The sequence below is a fragment of the Odontesthes bonariensis genome, chromosome 22 (assembly GCF_027942865.1).
Source record: "Odontesthes bonariensis isolate fOdoBon6 chromosome 22, fOdoBon6.hap1, whole genome shotgun sequence".
In the NCBI taxonomy this organism is placed as follows: Eukaryota; Metazoa; Chordata; class Actinopteri; order Atheriniformes; family Atherinopsidae; genus Odontesthes; species Odontesthes bonariensis.
Genome location: NC_134527.1, coordinates 24,706,563 through 24,729,432, shown reverse-complemented (window position 1 = coordinate 24,729,432; position 22,870 = coordinate 24,706,563). Strand labels below are relative to the sequence as shown.

Sequence of the window (22,870 nt, the reverse complement as noted above, 5' to 3'; positions counted from 1 at the left end):
TATCTCTTCACTGTTTTTTTTTTTTTTTTTTTTTACCCGATTGCCTGTTCGTGTGGCTCTCTGTGATGCTTTTTCATTCGGAAATGCAAATGAAGCTAAAATTGAACGCATGCAAGATGAATCACATGTTCATTAAATACTCAAGAAGGCCTAGATTCATGACAAGCAGCTAGAGAAAACATATGCTCAAGCTCCGAGTCCAAAGACAGAATGAAGGGTATAATGGAGGGATGTGAAAGACTGCTTTGAGCAGCGTCTACTTCTCAGTTAGCCTGACCTAAATATTGCCTGCTTGTTATTCCCTACTGTGGGTAGGCAAAAGAGATGGCCATAACAACAAAAATGGGGATTTAGCTGCTGTAAATTGTAATGAACAAGTGAAAAGAAAAATCCAATTTAGGTGTAGCTGAAACGCAAGAGAAACACACAGATGTATTATTACCATTATTACTCATTAACTGGGAATGATCTTGAACAGTGGATGCGTGTTTTAAGGAAAAGGCCCTGTGTTGTTAATTGCTCCCTGTGAGCCCGACTTATTTCTTTGGCCAAGTGAAACAGGCTCCCTGCGGCAAAGACACACATTCAGGGGTGTCAGGCATATAAAACTCTAATAAAAGTATCACTCTCAGGATTGTTTCTACTCATGATTCAAAAAGTACCCCAGATGGCATGATTTCCTGCCAAATATATCAATGTACAAGTATTAGTGTAAGCTTGGATTATATTCTGTTTTGATGTAAAACTAAGCATTTCAGTTGACACCCCTTCTCTTTAAAGCTGTCCAAAACACATTTTAACTAGAGAAAGTCTGAGGATTAAAAAAAAAAGAGCAACCAGCTGAAAATGTACAACTGCACGTGAAGGTACGTAAGCTTATGCACGAGGGGAAGTACAGAATTGACTCATTACACCTCTAATAGATTTAATAAGACTTAATAAGTGGAGAAATACCTAAATGTTGTGCTTGAGGATTTGCTTTAGATATAACTTCATTGTACGCCTTCCTCTAAGTATATGGTCTTGTTAAAAGAGGAGTGATATTCGTGGTCTAAAATGGCACAAAATTTCATGAAGGATAACAGCTAAGACATAATTCTGCCTGATGACAGACACGCAGCTGTTGGACAACTGCACAACAAACAAACAGCAGCAGCAGCAAAGACACTGAGGACTACAAACACGGGAGCTACTGTATCAGCTGGCAACGCCAGCCTCAACAACAGAAGGTCAAGGAAACATTGGCAGATGGTTGTACTGTGAAACTTATCTGAGGTCTTAGAGCATATAAAAATGACCCACTTCAGACACATTTATCAGCACGGTTGAGAACGGAGTTAAATAGTTTAAATTTCTGTGACAACCATGGACCGTTTATTGGGCGCTACGAATGGCGTCAAGTTCTTCCCATGCTGCTTTGCGCGCGATTCATAGCCAATTGTATCACTTATACCAGATGACGTATGTAGAGCGACAGAAATTCGACGAGGAAGAAGGCAATGAAATCTTTCAACACCAAACATTGCTCTTGCTCTTGCCCCCCCCCCCCGTTCTGTGATTGGTTCCCTAACTCAGGCAAAAATAAGGGCGGTGGTTTCCATGCTGCCTTTGCAGTGTGAATGAAATTGCGTGCAAAGCAGCATGGGAATTCCCAGGCTACTCTGCAGCAATCCCACTTGACACATTTGATTACGCACAAGCGGGCACGCAATTCAAGTCCATGTGGACCAGGAGGAAGGTGTGAGACTGTGCGTTCAGGCCACAGCAGGGGAACTGTTCATATTTTAAGTGCAATTGTTAAATTTCATTGTTCATATACTGGGGTCAGTCAGTGTTTTTGTCTGCTATACATCTGCTTGATGTGTGATGGCGCGGTGTGGATTCTCTGTTCAGCTTGTTCGGACTGAATATTAATTAAAAATGAATGAAAACTAAATGCTATTGAATATGTCATTATTATCACAAGACAAATACAACTTGGAACAAAACCATTTAAACTTCAGTGTTTATAGTTTATATCATTTTTAAAACTAAAGGATGGGTAAAAATCATGGTAAAAATAGATTATGACGGGCATTTTACGACCCTGTCAGTCAAAATGACGGACAACGAAAAAGTCTAGCGCAACCTCTGGTGACAACTGAGCTTGCAGCGTATGAAACCTACATGCTTAACTTAAGTCACTGTTAAATATTCGACTCAAACCACGTCATCAGTTGAAAGACCAAATTTTATTTGTTGCAGTGTTAATTATATTTCATTCCCAATCTGTCACTGCTAATAACCTCATGTCTACATGACATTATCACAACCACACTGCAGAAAATATGTTAGCCCTAAACTGATTACCATAGTGGGAATAATTTAGTTAAATCCACGGTATGTTTTTCACAGCTGCCCACACTGTAGGTAGTTAATTCTGATTGCATGAGACAAAATATTCATTATTGTTTGTGCAAAACGTGTAGTGTAAATTACTGGAAACAGCAGAGACTTCTCTGCTTGGTATCCACCACAGAATGTATTTTTTTGTTTTGTTTTGTAGCTGCCATCCATGTCACACATTGTGTACTTATAACAAAAGCTTTCAAAATGCCATTTAGGAAACAAATCTATCTAAACTGTGGAATTCAGTGCCATGCATTTACTTCAGAAATAATCCATTCCCCATGGCAGTTATGTGGCTACAAAGTCATCATCCTAAAAACATATTTATGGAAGGTCTAAGGCTGCCTGACAGGAATAGCTGCTGAACTGAAAGAGGATAAGTGAATACTTATTCACTTAACTCATCACTAATGGGCTCATAGAGCACGCGCAGCTGAGCCACTGGCTGTCAATAGGCTTTCACCACTGAGCTGCACACAAATAAATACATGCATACTCACACAGCATGTGCACACAGATGCCCAGGCATCCAATTTTGTGCAAATGTAATAGTTTCAAGAGCTGCTGTGCAAATTTTAAAATATAATACACTGATAATACACCCTTACACTCATTTGTTTGTGTGTGAACATGGAGGATCTAATGTTATCCCTGAAAAGAGTTTGTTTCGGTGTTACTGTTGCCGGACACATGTAAGGGAAGCAAATAGCTGCCCTCTAGAATCAGTAAGTCCATTAAAAGCAGCCATATCCTCTTGACAGGACCACACTGTTCATTGTATGAACCCACCAGGAGGGGTGGAAGGAGACCACCAGCGTTCTCAAATCTTTCTCCATTTCCATTCCATCCCCCCCTGCAGAAATCTTGTTCCCTGGAAGAAAAAGCAATCCGGCTGAGAATAGTTGCCCAACAAGTCAGCCAGCAGGGGTCAAGCTAGTCCCTGTCAGGAGCCGCCGAGGAGGAATGGACCCCTCATCTCCCTGCTCTGGTGGAGAGTGCAGTGGGCAGCGTTTGAGGATTGGATGACTACTCCCCCCTCCCTCAGTTCTCCACGTTAGCTCTGAGTGTGCGAGGTTTGGGTCTTGGATGCAGGCGGTAGTCCTGGCTGGCTGCTCTTCGCTGAGGAGCTGGAGAGTTGGTCAGGCACACCGACTGAGTTTTGATGACTCGCGGCAGCGCCCTGCTGCAGCTCAAAGAGCGTCTGTCCTCGACACTCAACTGAGGCCCCAGCTGAGCCTCACAGAGCTCCAGCAGCGACACTACCTGCTCCTTCAGCACCAGAGATTTGAACCTGCGACCTGCAAGGTAGAAAAAGGCTTCCACAAATGCTTGTAGTCCCATTCCTGAAAAGCAGAACCACAACAAAATAAATGAGTGTAACTGCAGAATCACTCAGTGACACATTTAGTAAACAGTCGTCATCTCTAATTAAAAGAATGGTTCAACAGTTTGTAATAAAAGTCAATCTGAGTTCTGTTAGACCAAGACAAAGTCTACATTAGTTAGCTCTGCATTGCAAATTGCATTAGGCTGCAGGGGGCAATAACAAGATGGAATAACAGCATGCACACATGTAATATAACGCTCTTCGGTGTGCTGCTATCATGGGAAGAAAATACACCTAGATCAAATGTATTACAAAAACACCTTGGTTTGGAATGTTAGCTGTGAAAACACCTATGGTGTTTGATTGCATTTTATAATTCTGAAGGAAGTTGTCTGTTCAGTGACATACTGTGTGATTTCTACCTTTTATTTTTTATAATCTATTGGGTTGAATCAAATATAAAGTTAGTAATGCAGGACAGCACACACACCACAGCCTCCAAAATGATCATAAATTTGAATCAGCATCTCTCACTTTCCACAAAACTGAAGATTAAAACATTCACGATGACAGCTTTATCCATCAGTAATCACTGAAAGTATATTAGAGTTTGTTCAGTGGAAAAATTCAGATAAGAATATATTGCAGGAACACTTATATAAGTTTCTGCCTCCAAGAGACGTTTGTTCCAGAGAGCCAGGTTAGACTCCGGTGCCGGCTCATTGAACAATTCATCTGTCTGCTTTAAAGCACAAAAAGAATGAGAGATGCTGATGCGATTCTAATGTCATTTTAATTCCATCATTTTCAGACCTTGCCTGAGGGCCCAAGGTCAGAGACTCGAGATCAAGCATCAAATGAGAAAACAATTAATTGAGTGGATTTATGCCCCACAGGTCGCCTCCGCACTTTCTATTCCTAACTTCCTGTGCAGCTTAGATGCCTCCTCTTGGTTCCCAACAAATCCTACAGTTCACACACACAGAAGTAACAGACCCCGTCACTCTCTCTGCATACATATGAGCTCATTTTAAATTCAGCCCACAGTCTCCTCAGTGCAGGCCCCTCCATCCTGGTCCATGTGATCTCAAACCATCCGCTCCATCGCAAACACTCCTCGCAAGGTGCAATGTCTGAATAATTCATGTCGGACAGTCTCTTTGCTGTCACACTGTGATCTCAGCTCATTTCAATTACTGGAGCGCAGTGTCAGAGCGAATCTGACAGAGAATGACAAGCAATTATGTGAGTGCACATTATGTGCTCAGAGTCTCAAGGATGCTCGGCTCTCCGTCCTCCACATACCATTTGAGGATTTTGTCTTGGAATGCAGTGTGTTTGTGTGTGTGTGTGTGTGTGTGTATTTGTGTGTGTGTGCGCGTTTACCTGCTTCTCTGGAGTCAGGAACCGCTCCTGACCAGCGACGTGTGATGTCTATGTATAGAATGTCCACCGAGGCCATGGTAAAGTTGCTGCTGCTCAGTTTACAAGTCCTGGAAAGAACAGAAAAATGTTTAATGTCCAACTGAAATCTGTCTCTGTCACTTATTTTTAAAGTTAAAAAAAAAAAAAAAAACAACACAATGTGCTCTAAAGATATATTACTTATTGACTCGGTTACAAAAAGGAAATGTCCTTAGAGCAATATACGAATGGCCTCTCATCTCGGCTGGATAGAAGCACTTAAGTGTGTGTAAGTGGTTGACAGCAGGCAGTCAGAGAGCCTGCATTACACTGTAGGGACTGAGAAAAGGTAAGCAACCAGTACTTAAAGAGAAGGAACCGCACTAGTATCTAAACACAATGGGCCTCATTCAAGAAAATTTTCGTATTTTTATTCAAAAAAATTTTCGCACTAAAGTCTGTTAAACGACCTGCGTAAATGATGAATGCCACACGTACGTATTTAAGTGCAGTGCACAAGGATAGTAGATTTGCATACTCCACGCCCAAAATAATACCAAATAAGGCTACACTTCCTCTCTCCTGTGCCAGGACTTGTTGAGTGTTGAGTCATGAGAATGGCATCAAGGTGCAAAAAGAACAACTTTACGGGCTCTGAGATTGAAGTTCTGCTTTCAGAGATCCAAAAGGGAAAATGTGTCATTTTTAGCAGTTTCAGCAGTGGAATTACAGGAACTGCTAAAGCGATTAATTGCTAGAGCAATTACGAGTGCTGTTAATTCCATGTCACTTGTAGTTCGTAATGTCACTGAAATAAAGAAATGGTTTGATATGAAAATGGCTTTAAAAAAATTTTTTTTAAAAAGACGTCTCGTCATGGCCAGGCGCTCGATGAATGCAACTAAAGCCGTGCAATCAGTTGTTGCCTCATCATGGTGGCTCTTCGGTGGGGCAGTCCATGAGGGGGGTCTTCTGGCACCACACCTGCCTGGGCTGGTTCAGGTAGTAGGAGACCCTCGTTCATGGCAATATTGTGCAAATCTGGCATGCCTTCTCTGGGCTATAGAGCAGTTTGCCCGCCGCTGTATTGAGACACACCCACCTGGCCTTCAGCTCAGTGTGCTGCACAATGGCACGGGTGCTTTGATGCGTATATGTGTGCAGTCCAGTGCTCCGATTATGTTTGGCAGTCCAGCCAAGGCATGAAAGTCCCTCTTATTTTGTACTTGTGGTGTATGGGAGTTTGATGTACCACAGGTGATAAACTGATGAGAGCTTTGATGACCAAGGGGAGCGCACGACTCACAGAGGACTGGGACACACCCAATCTGCCTCCAGTCTCCCTCTGAAAGGTTCCAGTGGCCAAAAATCCAAGGGTGGTGAGGACCTGGACGTGTGGTGGAATTGGGTTTGATGGGCGTGTTTCTCTCTGGAGTTGTGGCTCTAAGCAAGCTGCATATTTGCAGCAGCACAGTACTTGACAATCTAAATCGCGATGTCAGCCATTTGTCTGTCTACATGGTCTCGGAGTACCGGAAAGAAAACATAAAATACGAAAAGATTGGTGAATCCGCAAATTCTCTTAAATCACTCGTACGCACGATTTAAGAACAAATCTGTGCGTACGAACGGTTGTTGCATGAGGCTCAATGTCTCTATTTCAGTGCACAATCTTTGTTCAATATGCTGCAGCTATTTTCCTACTGAACCTAAAAACCGACACTGGCAGTGCACGTTCTCTAGAGCCTCGTTTCATAAGCTGAGAAGCAGAACAAGACATGAAACATTTGTCCTGGTAAAGCTATATGAGAGCGAGACTGTAGAGTGAAAACTTCCGGCTGCTCATTGTACGGCTTTGGAGTTGTAAAGGCGGAATGCGAACAATATGATGAAATCCGACAGAACAGCACCACTTCTTGTTACTTCTTCACCAAATTTAACTTTGCAATCCGTTATTAGGCCACAATTGACAGCAATTTCAACAAAAAAACAAAAGAAAGCTCTTTAAATATAAAAATTCAGTGTGGAAATTAAATTCAGTCCAAAATATATCAAATAAAATAAGGAGAAAACAAAAAAAGACTAAATGTTGTTCACACTTCTGGGAAACATATTCAGATTAATTTAAAGTGCATAATCACCAATCATAATCTGTATTTTTTTGGCAGAATCTTAAGGATATCTAATAGAGCACACAAAGGTTGTACCTGATGAAGGTTCGGAAGGCCGTGGGACCGAGGCGCATGTTGCCCTTGACCCCGAGGAAGCGTATGAAGAGAGCTGCAATTCGCTCCACCAGCCGCAGGTAGTTGAACTGTTTGGTGTACTTTGGGTAAACCTGCTTCAGACACAGCGAAGGAAGATTTCCCATCTCATCTGGACTCCTGCCTTGTGATTCTGGATCCAGCGGTATGTCTTCCATGTGTTCATACCCACCACTCCTCGCTTGGGAAGTTCTGATGCAGAATAAACAGATTATCAGTTAATTACACTTCAAAGCCATGAATGAGAAAGCTGATCGAGCAGATTTAAAAACTACAAGTTTAAACATTTACTTCCTGTGCCATTCGGGACCCAATTCTAACCTTCGAGCACTGTGAAAAGGAGACGGTACTGTAAGGTAAAGAGAGGATCGGCTCCGATACATCTGTAAGGTTGCTCACATCAAACATCAATGAAAGCTCCACTTTCAACAATAACAAAAACCACAGCTTAACAAAAGTCATGAATTTTATTTATGTCTCTGCAGACCGTTTGTAAGAAACTCATTTTGAGCCATTAGGTCCAATAAAGCTTTAAGGGTGCCCTGAGACTTTGTAAACAATGTCCAGTATTATTGATTTAATTCCAACATTAAAGCTAAACATGGTCATGCTTTAGTCCAGACTAAACATGGAGAAGCAGCATTTAGCTGTTATGCTGCAAACAAGTGGAACAAACTGCCAGTGGAGATTAAACTTTGACCAAATGTAGACATTTTTAAATCCAGGTTAAAAACATTTCTGTTCTCATGTGTCTATGCATGAAATCTGCACGATATCTTTTAATTTATCTGAACTGTTGCTTGTTTTTAAATTCATTTAAATTATTTTATTTGTTTCTCTTTATATTCTTTTATGTATTTTTAATGCTTCTTACACTTCCCTGCTGCAATGCTTTTATTTCATGCGAAGCACTTTGAATTGTTTTGTGCATTAAATGTGCTATACAAATAAATTTGATTTGATTTGATTCAAAGAGTCATAATGTCCCAATAATCTGTGCAGGAGCCTCCGACTGGAGTGTTATTATTAACTTCTCTCTAGATGCAATAAAAATAATTCTACTTATTAACATTAAATCAGGCCTACGTCAATTATCAGATTTGAGGTTTTTTTTTAACTCGATTCCTTTATTACAAAATGAATGCATCAGTGTTTCATTTGCTGTGACTTCAACATCAGTGTCAGCACGCACCCCTTCAGTCACTTCTGGAGCTAGCTAAATAAAATAAATAAATGTATCCTGGTGTTTCTCTGATGTGTCTGACTCTCTGCTTCTTTCCTTTTTGCATTATTTGTATAAGCTGAGCATACTTGGTTTTTGGTGTGTTGGTCAGACAAAAAAAAAAAAGGGACAAAAAAAAAAAAGGGACAAAAAAAAAGACAAAATCATCCAATTTCACGAGTCATTTTGGCTAGTAAATGTTTGAAACTGGGTCTCTGAAGAATGAAGACGTTCAAGCGCAGGTTTGGGAGCGGTCACTGCTTAAAAACCAGCACTGAGAGGCATTTTAGTCCAACAACATCACCACTCGTGCCTTGGCAGACTATTTAACGAGCATTGATCTCACCAACAGACAGGCGGTGGTGCAAAATGAGAACCAACATATCGAGACGGGACCTTTAAAGCTATTAAACCATTTGTGATGTAACAATCAAGTTTGTTGCTTTGCTTTTTGTGTTCGAAATAAGCTCAAAGAAGGGATTCCTGCAATGAAAGTTACTTTCTGCATACAAAATCTTTTTGATAACAGCTAGTAAATGTACCTTTTTCACTCAGTTTTAGATTCTGATTGTTATAATTTCAGAAGTCACTCACAGTCGGCTTGCTTTCCCAGGTGATTGGCTGCTTCACACTCAAAGTTAATGGAAGCAGAAAGTTTTGTGCGTTTTTGTCCGTGGGCTTGTGTGGTGACTGGGTGTGTACACACTGCATCTGACTGGCATCTCCCGCACTCATAGTTTAGCTTTGTGGCACCTCGTAGGCCAGTGTAAATTATAGCCTTATGATTCTTGTAAATAACTTTAAAAAGCTCCTCATCACAGCAGAAGTCTCATCAGCCAGAAGAAGTGAACAACAAACAAAACAAAGAGGCACAACACTGCTGACTTTTACGGGACAGGTTCTTTCTCCATGAATTAGTAAGCAGTGTGAAAGGCACTGAGAGTGCACTCCTGAATGTTTAATAGAATCAATCATCCCTTGGCATCCAGAAGGACACCTTCCTCACCTTTTCAGAGAGGCTAGTCTTTGCAATAAGCTGACAAAATCTTCAACAGAAGCTGACAGACAGAACACTGCAGCTGAGAGGGAGAAGAAAATGATGGAGGCGAAGCTGGAGGGTAAAAATGTGTTGATGAAAAGACTTGCAGAGGCCTGGGGTCAAATGTTAATACACGAGGAGTACTCGACCCAATTTATTAACCTGAATAAATACTGTTGCTGTTCTTGTGGTGATTAAATACTCATTTATGAAATGTGAATAAACTTTTTCAAAGCCCAAATCAGACTACTGAAAGAACAAAACACTGCTGTCCTCAGAAACATGGGAATCATTCCACCACCTCTGACATCCGTTTCAAGCCACACACCCACAAGAATCAGAAAAGTTCAAATGGGGTTTTCAACCATTACAATTCAAGCAAGGACAAGGTTTCAACTTCAAAATAACACATTGCACTTCATCCACCTTTTTGCTTTTTATACAGACAGTGCCTTTGTAGGATATTTTAGGTACATGTGCCTATGAATAACAGCCTGCCACCTCTCATGAGGATTCATAAATCACCCTCAGAGACAGCATACACAGGATTGTGCTGGGTGTGAGCAGTATATGTCTGAAAGTCCCTCTCATAATTCACCATTTATCTCTCATTCTTTCTTCCTGTCACTTTTCCTTTCTTTGTTCTGTCATTTTGTCTTTGCATATCACAGATTTACAGTTTCTTCTAAATAGCAGCACATTTTTTCCCCTCAGCTAACTTTTCATTGAACGCTGGGTCAGCGCGTGCCTTCATGCAACTTCATCTTAATATGTGAATTTCTAACATGGAGTGAGTTAAAGCTAAACTCTCTCATCCATCCCACTGCAAACCAGCTGCCAGCAAACACAACACAGGTACATTTACCATCTGTGCAGTAAACACATTTCTTAACATAACACCTTCTGCGTTCGGCATTTAGAAGATATGCTCATTGAAAACTGGAACAAAACCAATGCACGAAGCATAATTCATTCCTTACTACTACTACTAATAATAATAAAATTATTATCTGCCTTAATTAGCCACGCATTTGCTACACTCCATCAGAAATCAAATTTTCAGTTGAAATTAGACTTATATTAGACAGTAACCAGATCAATGAGTTGTATAAACCCTACCTCTATAGTTCTATGAGAAAATTCTATTTAATTTATTTCTACGGCACCAATTCCCAACTAAAGCCAAGGTTTAGTTTGCGCTATAGCTGAAGTTGAAGTATTTGCACTGTGGTCATTTCTTTTCTTAATTAAGACCTAGGGCAATTTTAGAACAGTGGCTATTTTAATTGTAGGCCTTAAGAGAGCTCAGAGAAAGGTTCTGCCACTGCTACAGTAAACTGGATTTAAAATTCCACTTTGCATTTAGCCTGTTTTCAACAAGACAAACTTGTACAAATATAGGATGTGCAGAAGTAAACATAGCATACACACTATGTGAAGCTGAGTGGTTCATTCAGTTCAGATTTTGCACTTGTGTCACTGGCTAGTCGCATTTCCTGAACCAGTGGAACATGGAACACTTCAGAAACAGGAAATAAAGAGCATTGACTTGGTTGTTTTTCATGTTAACCTTGTAAATATTGATGTGCCATTGCATAGAGGCAGACCTAAAGCGGGTTTAAACAGGCTGTAAACATGACACGCGATGAGCACCTGACTGACGGACTAACTAAATCAATCATGAGTTGAGGCCAGCTGCTGCTGTTCACTCTGGAAATGAAAAAAACGTGAGGTCTGAACTTCAGCAGGGGCAGCTCTGTGAGAAGTTTGTACGTTCTCCCTCTGCCTGCGTGGGTTTTCTCCAGGTGCTTGAAAGGTTTTTACAAAGATGAACGTTTTAAGAAGGGATTTAAAGTAGGCAGAGGCTTGGAGTGCCTGATTTCAGAGGGCAAAGAGTTTCAGAAGATGGGGGCTCTAATGGAAAAGGCTTGGTCTCCTTTTGTCACAAACTGTCATCTGAATAGTATCTGTAGATTTCACTAGCTGGGAGGGAACACTCCAAGTCGGTATGTCTGAGATGTACCTGTGGGCAAAGTCATTTAAGGTTTTGAAGGTGAGCTGTAAGATTTAAAAAAAAAAAAAAAACATGAAATCTAAGAGGGAGCCAATGCTCGGAGGTAAGCAAAGGGATTGTGTTCATGTCTTTTTGTTCTGGTAATAACTCAAGCTTCAGCCTTTTGAATCAAGAGGAAACGACTGAAGGAACCCTGACTAATACCCGAGCACAGCGAATTATAGTAGTCAAGGCAAGAAACAGTCTAAAGTTAAAAGTAATTGCCTGATTTTTGAGATTGTGTTCAGCTGTAAAAAAACAAGACTGAACAACATGTTTGACTTCGTAGGAGCCTGGGTGATATTATTTGAAAGATTAGACCCAACAGGACTGAAGGAATTGAGGGGACTAAGCAGAATGACATCCGACACACCGTATTAAACACACATTGTATTAAAAGAAAGTTTGGGATAGTATCCAGCCCCCCAACAGCCTTGAACAGAATGAAATGGGTTTAGAAAATGAATGGATAGATAAGATCTGAGAAGTTTTACAGACAAATTCTCAATGCTCCATACATATTCAAATTCAATTCAATTCGGTTTTATTCTCATGTATCAAAAATAACACATCAAGATGTTTTCCTCTACTTGTGATATGTATTTTAAGATAATCTGTTGACAGTGTGGATCCATCAGAATAGGCAAAATATGATAACGATATACCTGTTGGAAGAGGTTAATATTAGAAATTTGTCCATAAATAAACATTTATATTAAAAATGGTTACAGCATAATTTTCTGACTAAATGTTCTACATAAATAAGGGAAATCTCCAGATACATATAATGAGATTTTGAGCATCTCCCCCTCAGAGCCAGAAGTTCGAGCCAACACAAAAATTATGACAGCCATTAGATGAAAAGGATCAGGAATATTTTCTTAATTTCAAAAGAAAGAGCTTTTTAAATGCGTGTGTACTGGTGTGCATATAAAAAATGTACTTCTGCTGAAGTCTGAGAAATGAAGGTTAAGCATATCTTAGGTAAATGGACTGTACTTGTATAGCGCTTTTCTAGTCTAGCTGACCACTCAAAGCGCTTCTAACTACATGCCACATTCACACACACTCATACAACACATCTATGTCTATACACACATAGTGCTTTCTAATCATTCACACACACATTCATACACCGATGGATTTATCGGTAGGCAACGTGGGGTTCAGTGTCTTGCCCAAGGACACTTCGACATGTACCCCGAGGAAGCCGAAGTCGAACCACCGACCTTCCGATTGGTGGGCGACTGCTCTTCCTCCTGAGCTACAGCCGCCCCATCTTAGGTGGATTACATCTATACGCTGCCAGTCACGGATACCATAGTTACGTGGTTATTATCCTCCAGAAGATATTCGTCTCAGTTGCAGGACAAAGCAGATCAAATATCGTACAACAAGACTAATCTGGAGAGGAGGGCAGAAAAAAGTGATGGAGGAGGAGGAGAAGGAGGAGCAAAGAAAGAGTAAAAGAGAATGATGAGGGAAGAAGGCGAAACTGTAAATCAGCTTTCCATTAAAATAAAACAGACTGAAGGAGAGAAATACATAAACTCTAAGTGAAGTGGAGATGTAATGCCAGAGCCACACCGAGCAAGTCAGTCAGAGAGATCGAGCCACCAGACTCGTACAGTAATGTGTGAGCTTTGACCACACCTCAGCTAAATTTAATTTTTCCATTTAACAAGCTTAGAAAGAGCTGCTGAGGGGTGCGGAACGATCTCCGAGGAGGGGCGGGCAGAGTGAGATATTATGTTCTTAAAAGTGGACACGCAGGCAGAGAGCGGGGGCTGCCAGAACTCCAACTGCAAACTTTGCGTTTACTGTATGTGTGTGCATGTGTGCTCACATTGTTGGTTTCTTGTTCAATGGATCCATAAGGCGGAGAGTGTCCCTGATCACACCCACTTTGACCTCTTCATCCACTGGACTGGGAACATATTCAAAAACCCCCGGTGCCACCTGAGACAAACACGAACTTAGTACAACAAAGGGGATAAGAAGGATAATACTGATGGCAGCACTCTCTTACTTCCTGCTCATGTTCTATTCTCATACTTGGGTTGGAGTTGACCTCTAATAATACTGGCTTCAGGTTCTTCATCAGCAGGATGTCAAAACCTAATATCTGAGACACAGACAACTCATTAATTACATTCATTTATGAAAAATGCAGATCTCATTACTACAAGTGGAACGAAAAGGTACGATCTGTATTTGTCACTAAATTCTAGGTGTTTCTGCACCTCTGAGCAACAGAAGTAATAATCAGGGGAGTCACAGATATTTAACTCCAGTTGACATCGTAATTAATGATGCGATTGTCTTTTTATGTCCATTTTTTCCCATGTAGCTTCACGTCAAAATTACATGCGACTGTGACCTAAACTTCTTGCATTCATTTTCCTACCCTCATTCATTAAGTATCTGAGGTGTCATAACACTTGGTCATTGTAAGTGGTAAAAATCCTAATAATGTAATGATGCGATACAATGTACAGCTGAGAGTTTTGGAAATTGACAAGATGACGATTCTGTTCTCATGTCTGACTTGCTGCCAGTTTATTCGCTCTGTGCAGCTTGACATGGCTACCGACGAAAATAGATCTGGCATGTATTTTCAGAAGAGCGGAAAGCTGCTTCTGGGATGCTTCTGAAAGCAGACGAATGGCCACAAACCAGCTGCAACCGGTGGAATTCTGGGGTGTGTTTCAGATAAATTACCTAAACAACTGGTGCCATTGAACCAAAACAAAAGGCAGAGAAAGTTGAAAAACTGAACTAGTGACAGAAATATATTCGGGTTAGTTCCACTCAGCTGTTTTGAGAGTGGTGTATGTAAATGATGAGTATTTGTAAAATAGTCGTCATCAGGCAGTTTAGTGATAACTGAGACAGGCCAAGCTTCAAGACAACCAGTGGTGCCAGAAGGGGACACAACAGAACATAATTAAAACAGCAGCAGTCAAACCTATAATGATGGAAAAGAATTAACAATCAACAGGTATGCTGAACAACTGTGGTCAACTCAGATAACTGATAATGGCTGTTAAAACCGGGCAAACTCAATGTCTGAGTACTGAATATGAACCTAAACTTGAGCATACTTGAATTCTTGTTGTACGGCTACTTCCTTTACACTCTGACACGCCTAGATGAAAAAAAGTCCAGCTGCTCTGAGAATTGAATTTTATTGAACACGCTGGTTCTGTTCTGGATGAAAAACTGTAAACCTAAATATTGTGAAGAAAGATCCAACATGTCACAATAAGGAGATTTTGTTTTGCGTGTGTGTGTAATTAGTAAACATGGGTATATGGAGCCATTTCACTATCATATGGAGTGTGTTTGTAGCAGTGAGTAAGACATGATGTCACATTCGGGTTAAAGGTGTTATTTAGCTGACAGCTCGGGAGTCAGGAGTGCAACTATTTGTTTACCTCACTACTGTACACCCACCTGGAAGCATGTAGGTCCTGGTTTGCCTGGTGGTATATCTGCTTGATAGTAGACCCTAAGTTCAGGCACCACAGCAATGACAGTCTTGATAACCAGAGCGATGATGTCCGACCACACCCTCTTTATGTCTACACCTTTAGCTGCCAGCCTGTACAGCACGCTGGAGAGGGTCCTCTTGCTGCCTGTGCTCTGGCTGTCTGAGTGCACAAAGTTACCACTATGGACGTTGAGTGAGTAGTTTGTCAGGTGCATGAAGACGTGGCTCAGGTTCTTCTGGCTTGGCTCCTGCATAACGACAATAAGAATGGCCTTTATCATTTGAATGGTATAAGCATAACTTCATTCATTCAACGCTTCCAGCATTTTAAGCACCATCACTGATACCTGGTAGGGTTCGGTGCAGAAACGTGTCAGGCCTTCTTTGGCAATATAGATCTCCAATGGCTCCATGGACTTTATCAGAACGTAGAGGCGGATGTCAAACTTGAGCTTGTCGATGAGTAACGGCTTTGGGATGTACTCCTGAACTACAGCCTGTTTGGCATGTGAACCCACCATGAGCTTAAGATCGCTGGGGTCACGGATGAGGTAGATACCGTCCCCCTGAGAGCCGCCATCTGGCTTTACGATGAAAGTGGGGTTAACCGTGGCATCGTTCTCCTTCACCATGCGAATCTGCATAAAGTCGACAGGTTTCCTCAGGTGAAATAAACATCACATTTACTTTCAGCTGATAACAACCAGCTGATAGTCCAATGCAATTAAACTCTCACAGTGTGACACCGTCTGTTCAATAGGCTTAAACATTTTAGAAAGGGACATTTTTCAGATGCTTCCATTGACCACCACTGTGTTTTAATCAATCACTGTGGCACACCAATTTGAAATGGTATGGCAACAAGACTTGTTATTATCAAAGCACTGTGAAAGACTACAGTATTACAGCTTTAAAGCCACAGCTTATACATTTCATTCATTGTCAAATCTCACGTGAATCATAAGTATTGCATGTTCTCTCCACTTCTGGTAGAGTCAACAACCTTTATCTTATCAATCATATATGCCTACCGGTGTCGAACACACTTATTGTAAGTCGCTTTGGATAAAAGCGTCTGCAAAATGACTAATGTAATGTAATGTAATGTAATGTTCACCGGGGGGTGCCGATTATTAAGAGAAAAGTGACCGATGTGGAAATGACTGAATGCTTTAAAAGGTCGGTGAAGCCATCAATGTTAGAAATATGCATCTCATGTGTGAAAAGGGTTCAACTGGGGAAGATGAACAGGTCAGGCCCTCAGTTTAATAAGTCTAATCACAGTCGCCAAAGAGTCATGAAGAGTCATCTCATTTGTTTTCAGTGATGTTTGTATCGTCATTGAATAAAACACATTCTCTACATATTTCTTTAAGTTAGATTTTTACGTAACATGCAGTGTTTTTTTAAACCTTTGTTGGAGGGGAACAGTTTTACCAGCTGAAAACTGGAACTAAAACACTGATGTCGTGCTGCCTCCTGCTGGACAAAGTATGCCGTTGCAATTTCCTCACCGAAGTACCGTGCTCAATCAATTACATCAGTGATAACTAACTTGAATTTTTTTTTAAATAATTCAGATTAAAAAAAAACAAAAAACTGTTTTTACAGTCTACAACATTCTGTATGCAGTTAGATATGACAGCAGATCCAAATGTTACCCAAAAAATACTTCCTGTAGACAAAAGACAAATTTAGCCTTTGTTGATGTGTCAAATAAAACTGTACTACGTAGAAAAGGTCCATTTTAAACAGGGAATAAGGCTGTATTCAACACTAGAGTTTAATCCATCTTTTTTCATTGTGTCCATTTCAACTTGTTATTGTTCTTAATTGTCGTTCTTATTGATTGATTGTCACACTTTAATGTATTCAATCATTAAAATATTAATCCTTTATTTAAACGGCCTACATTACAGAAACAATAAAACACGATAACAGAAGTAAGAGCAAAAGTCTCAACATAAAATGAATAACTAAATAAAAATGTGTCTTAAGATGAGTTTTAAAAGTGGACAATAAAGGGGAACTTCTAAAATGTAACGTCAAATCGTTCCATAATTTGGGAGTGAACGCTCTGTCTCCTCTAAGCTTTAGTTTAGACCTCGATACCTCCAGGAGCAGCTGATCAGCTGACTTGAGGCAACGATTGGGAGAATATGGAAGCAGCTCAGAGAAGTAAGATGGGGCAAGACCATGTAAACTTTTAAAAACAAATAAAAGAATCTTAAAATGAACCCTAAAATGCACAAGCAGCCAGTGGAGAGAAGCCAGGATAGGGGTGATATGCTCCCTCTTCCTGACTCCGGTTAAAAGCCGAGCAGCAGCGTTCTGGACCAACTGGAGACGCCTGAGGGAAGACTGGCTAACTCCAAAGTAAAGAGCGGTACAGTAATCGAGCCGAGTTGTAATGAAGGCATGAATTACTGTTTCAAAATCTTGTTAAAAGAATTTGCTTAATCTTTGCCAGCTGCCTAAGATGATAGAAACAGGACTTGACCACTGCGCCAACCTGGCGATCTAATTCAAGATCACTGTCTAAAAGTGAAGTGAAGTCAAGTGAAATTTATTTATATAGCACTTTTCAGCAACAAGGAGATCCAAAGTGCTTCCAAATTAAATAAATAAAACCTAAATTAGAAATGTTGTGGTTCAAATAAGACGTCTTATTTGAAGCCTACTTTACACAACAGCCAAACAAAGGTGCAAAAACTAAAGATGTTGGTACAAAAGTAACAAAAACTAAAAAAACAACAACTTTCAAATATGTGACAATTTCTGACTAGTGAACAAGTGTTCAGTTACACAATAGTTAAAAAGACATGAATGTTTGTTGATCTGGGATTCTAAATCGGCTTTCATGGGAATGATTGTTTTGCTTTGGTACCCATGTGCTGAACTGACAACATGGTTGTCACGGTAACCCCAAATCTCACCGATGGACCGTACCGTTTTCATGTCCGGTATCAAAATGTCTTTGTAATGAACAACTATACCTGTGTGGAAAACTGCTGGTATTCTTCAGGCAGAATCCAGGAACGGGGATAGAAATCATACTCCTCGGGGAAGAGCTCCTGCAGAGTCCGTACAGCTCTGCTCAGGTTGATCTTCCTCAGCATTTCAACCATCCCTGGAAGGCAAACAAGTCCACTTAAACAGAAAGCACATAGAAATCAGTCTCAGATTAACTGAAACATTTGGTGCAGGACTAGAGCAGTGGATATTCCTTACATCTACATAAACATCTAAAACAACTACTATTGTATTGGTATGAAACACAAGAGGTAGGTGGGGGTCACTCTCCCTAGACTAGACAGTGATTACAGAAATCAGAAAAAAAGGCCGTAGACTTCACAAATCATTTAGGGTTGTAGAAGAAGAGAGAGGCAGATGCGATAAAATACCTGGGAATTTGTTGACCTGCCCTGAGACGATATTTTCGTTGTCATGGAAGGAAACGCCGTGCCAGTAGATGTCACAGGCTGCTCGTCTTCCCATCGGAAACTGATGAAAAAAGTAAAACAGGTACAGATGGAGCATATAATATGGCCAACTCAACAAAAAAAAGGCCATTATAAGGTTAACCAACTCAGAAAATTATGCTTGGATTGAAATGAGTTTTCCAGGGCTCTTTTTAAACCAAACATATCTCCTTCTCATTCACTACAAGGAAATAGGCTCTTGCAGATATTAAAAGTTGCATCTCATCCATCCTGCCTCCAGTAAATAGCATTTCGACTTTGAGATACTCGGCTTATCATTTTTCAGCTGTGCTCCAGGGAGGCCTGCAAGTATCAAGCGTTTTAAAATCCATTAATTCTAAATGCCAGCTTAGTCCACAGCATCCGTATCAGAACACCAAGCCTCTGAAAAAGTGCCAAGTTATTAGTCACATTTTCTGAAGCTGTCATTCAGACCCTCAGGCTGCCATTATCACTGGCTGAAAGAGGACTAAAAGTATATTGGATTAGAGGAGCTTAAGGCTAATAATTTCTCACTGTGCAAGAGAAAGCCATGTGTGGAAAGTAATTTAACAGCTTACTCTTTGAGGCCAGAGGCTGCTATAGATGTAGCGATGTGCTAGTTAAGATTTCCCTAATCACTCTCTAAATGTCTACTTAAAGTCTCCAGACTTGTATCAGGTATCTCGTGCTGTGAACCTGCTGAACTGCTGGGTGTATTACAGCTAGCGTTAGAAGGATTTTCCCCAGTCAATCCTCATCCCACAACAACAAACAAATAGGAGGAAGGCTACTGCAGTTTCATCCCCCTTCAAAGATGTTGACAAGTACTTTCAAAATGACACAAGATCTACAGCGCCTTCAGCTTTGCTGGGGGAACGTCGTGCAGACAAAGTGTGGTAATGTATCGGCCTTCTGTCCACCGTTTTTGATACCGGAGCTCAAAGGGTTCAAGTGTCACTGCTTGGTCACATGTAATAAGTAGAGTCTTTACTTCCCCTGTATCGGTGAACTGCCATTCTTTACTTCTCATGCATAATGGAGCGGGTGTTAAGAATAGCCTAGAAAAGGTATTCTGCATCACACTCAAAATGACCAAGTGGCCCTTGTGGCCTGGAGCGGGCAGAACTGGGTGAATGGACGTCTCATAAATGTTTTAATGTTGCTGCTTTTTATTTAGAACGTTTATCTACAACCAGCCACTGCAGCCTCACACAGCCAACATCTGCAACCCGAAAAGGTGAAAGTTCTGGCTGAGTTTGTGGTCAAATACATCAGAAACTCAGCTGCAACTAACCATTTGCTTAACTGATTCATTTGAGTATTATCCAACTAATCAACTGTACTTAAAGAGTGGGTCACATCGGCAATGTTCTTTTTTCTGTATAACAAAATAATCGGTTTACAATAATGTGCTCTTTTTGCTTTTGACCAACTTTATCCCTTCAAGAAATCTGACACTTTTACACTTTCTTTTCCTGAAAATACAGTCGTGTGACAACATTTCCATCAGATCACTCTTCCTATAAACTTTCCATGGGCTGAACACCAGCTTCCACACAGCAGAAATGACTTAGTCAGCTAAATGAGAGCAGAGATCCTCTCAACCCTGTTTAATAACTCGATGGCTACAGCAGCCGATGAAACAGTGAAACAAAGAAGCTAGATCACCGAGGACGCTCGATTATTTTCATGCCGATGGCAGGAAATAACCACGAGAAACAGCAGATGATTGAGAGCAGAAAGACCCACGTTTCATCCATTCACATTCGAAACAAACCCCAAAGCTTGTTCTAATCCAGAAGAAATTCCAAAGTGGTGAGAAGCTGATATCTCTGGATCAAGCCTTGCACTGCTGTTTACCTAAAGCCCTTAGTCACATTATCGATTACTAGCTATAGTGTAAGATCTTTAAAGGTTTAAAAAGGCATTAAAACATGACGGAAACTTTGAAACAGCGCACCTCTTTCCACTTTAGCTGCTTGATGCTTAACTTCAGTGCTTCCAGGGAGGTTTTAGCTTTAGATGTGTCCACCGTCACAGGCCTTCTCTTTCTTGAAGGCTTCAATCCATCCTCACGGTGCGTTTCTTGGACCTTTTTGGATGCATGGATGGTTAAATAGTTGCCATTGGGTTCTGACTTGCCTTGCAGTATTTTTCCAGTCCCCTTGATGAGGAGTGTTTGTGCATATTCTGGGCTTTTCAAGTTTTTTACAGCATGAGCAGGAACCACAGAGCCAAGCAGTGAGCCATCTGAGTCTGGCTTGTCATCCTTTCCTGGCCTGCTACGACTTTTACCTCTTTGTTTGGAGATGTCAGAGGAGCTGGGTGCATCTGTCGTAACGCAGCTGGGTGGGTCGGGAGAGGCAGAAACGGAGGAAGAAGACACAGGGAACCGCTCCTCAGTATCCACACCCCCCTTCTCTGCATTGTCGCCCAATGATTTCATTTGATCTACCTGAACCTTGACATTTCCATAATGATCACTCATTATGCGAAATACGATGAGTGACGCTGCTGGGCAGGGCACGGTTGTACCACGGAGTGCAATAATCCGACACCGGCGAGCTAATCAGAAATAACGTAGTTCGCATTGCTATCTTAAAAAGCAAGTTCATAAATGAAAGCCATTTAATGCAGACATGTTGGTGTCCAAACGGAGCGAGTGGGCTTAACGTGGGAATACCGCTATCCCAACCGCTATCCAGCAATCTACCGTTTAACATCTACAACGAAAGAAGTAACGGAAGCTAATGTGGTTTACCTGCTGCTTATAATATTTTAGTGGCTCCCACTAGCTGGTGTTGACTTAACCAAGCTGCTGGACACAGGCAACACTTGTAGCCAACGCTGCTAGCTGCCCAGTGAGAGCTAAACCTGACGTTAGCCTGTTAAACTTCATTAGGCTCGCGCTAGTTCTGAGCCGTCGGCGAAACTAAGGTAGCCCTTCAAAACTTGAGGAGCTCTTTACATTACCGGTTCCGTTAGACCCTTTCCCAGCAGCATTGTCATGATGCTGACAGTTGCGTGCTCTGCCGTTTGCGTGTGACCTGTCGTTGTTAAGCAGCAGAAGGCAGACCAGCCCACGGCCCAGCCTCCATCTGGTTTGTTGAACACAGCTGATGCTGCATTTTGGGTTCCTCGTAAACCCCCTGATTTGAGAGTTCCTGTTTGAACTATAGCTTATTTCTTAATGACTAAAAACAAAACACTTACAATAGCACCGGTGAACTGTACTAGATGTAAATAGAAAATCTCTATTTATAATGTTGTTTGCATTTGATCATTTGCAACCTGGTAATGCAATATTTTAAAACGATCATGTCAGAAATGGAAACAACAACCGCAACAATAATGATAAAAGAACACCCAGATATAACTATTTGTGTATCTGCAGATTTTAAATGCAGGTTTAAGCATTCATAGTTTGAGCCAAGAATGATTACCGACTTTTCCACTATCACCTCAGGATTAGTAGTTTTTTTAACGGCACGTGAAGGTAACACGGGAATGGTATGCATCAGTTCTTCTGCGTCCTTAATTTAGCGATAGATAGATAGATAGATAGATAGATAGATAGATAGATAGATAGATAGATAGATAGATAGATAGATAGATATTATTATTTATTTTTTATATTTTTTTGTTTCCAGATTCAACCATCTGTGTCCTTGATTACAGCCCAACGATGCACTTTTGGATGAATTATGAGCACAAATACTAGCAAGGTTTCTTTATTTTAAAACCTAATTAGATTTGTTATGAAAAAAAAATATTTTCAAAGTTTACAATGAAATAATTTTCAACATTGTACAGTGTGGTTGGAGCCAGATTGATTAGAAGCATTTTAAGTAACTTTGCTGGCCCAACAGACCTGCTAAATAAGACACAAATCGTAAATCGGACCCTTCCCCTGTAAAAGTGGCTTTAACAAAATGATAATGCCCTTTGACTGTAAAAAAGCCAAAAAAGTAAAAGTAAAATTTGCTTTCAACATGCATTTTAAGTGAATTGTTTATTCTAAAATTGACTCTTGGAGTTCATATGCATGGTTGTTGGCCCTGTGATGGACTGGCCACCCATCATGGGTGTACTCTGGCTCTCGCCCAGTAGCAGCTGGAATAGGCTCCTGTCCTTCCACTACCCTGAATTAGATTAAGTAGGTATAGAAAATAGATAGGTGGCTAAGATTTTTAACTTTTTTGTGAATGCTTTTAAT

General features: G+C 40.8%; 1 protein-coding gene across 2 annotated transcripts; it reads right to left on the bottom strand.

The window, feature by feature from the left end:
* Positions 1–2,212: 2,212 nt before the first annotated feature.
* ttll11 (tubulin tyrosine ligase-like family, member 11) lies at positions 2,213–21,766 on the bottom strand. 2 transcript variants are annotated; one of them, XM_075455873.1, is made up of 10 exons: positions 20,615–21,766; positions 18,595–18,694; positions 18,187–18,320; positions 15,538–15,828; positions 15,154–15,462; positions 13,727–13,822; positions 13,544–13,656; positions 7,327–7,575; positions 5,102–5,208; positions 2,213–3,731 (listed from the first exon to the last, which is right to left on the bottom strand). In XM_075455873.1, exons 1-10 carry the CDS (start codon positions 21,140–21,142, stop codon positions 3,430–3,432), a joined length of 2,229 nt encoding a protein of 742 aa, XP_075311988.1. In that variant the 5' UTR covers positions 21,143–21,766; the 3' UTR covers positions 2,213–3,429. The 2 variants fall into 2 exon arrangements, with proteins under 2 accessions (XP_075311988.1, XP_075311989.1); XM_075455874.1 differs by having other exon boundaries at positions 15,154–15,438.
* Positions 21,767–22,870: the final 1,104 nt, after the last annotated feature.

Coding starts and splice junctions, on each gene's coding strand:
- ttll11 (XM_075455873.1), bottom strand. CDS start 21,142: ATGAGTGATCATTATGGAAATGTCAAGGTTCAGGTAGATCAAATGAAA. Junction 13,823..15,153: donor CAGGACCTACATGCTTCCAG/GTGGGTGTACAG, acceptor TCTGTGTCTCAG/ATATTAGGTTTTGACATCCT. Junction 3,732..5,101: donor TCCTGACTCCAGAGAAGCAG/GTAAACGCGCAC, acceptor TCTGCTTTTCAG/GAATGGGACTACAAGCATTT.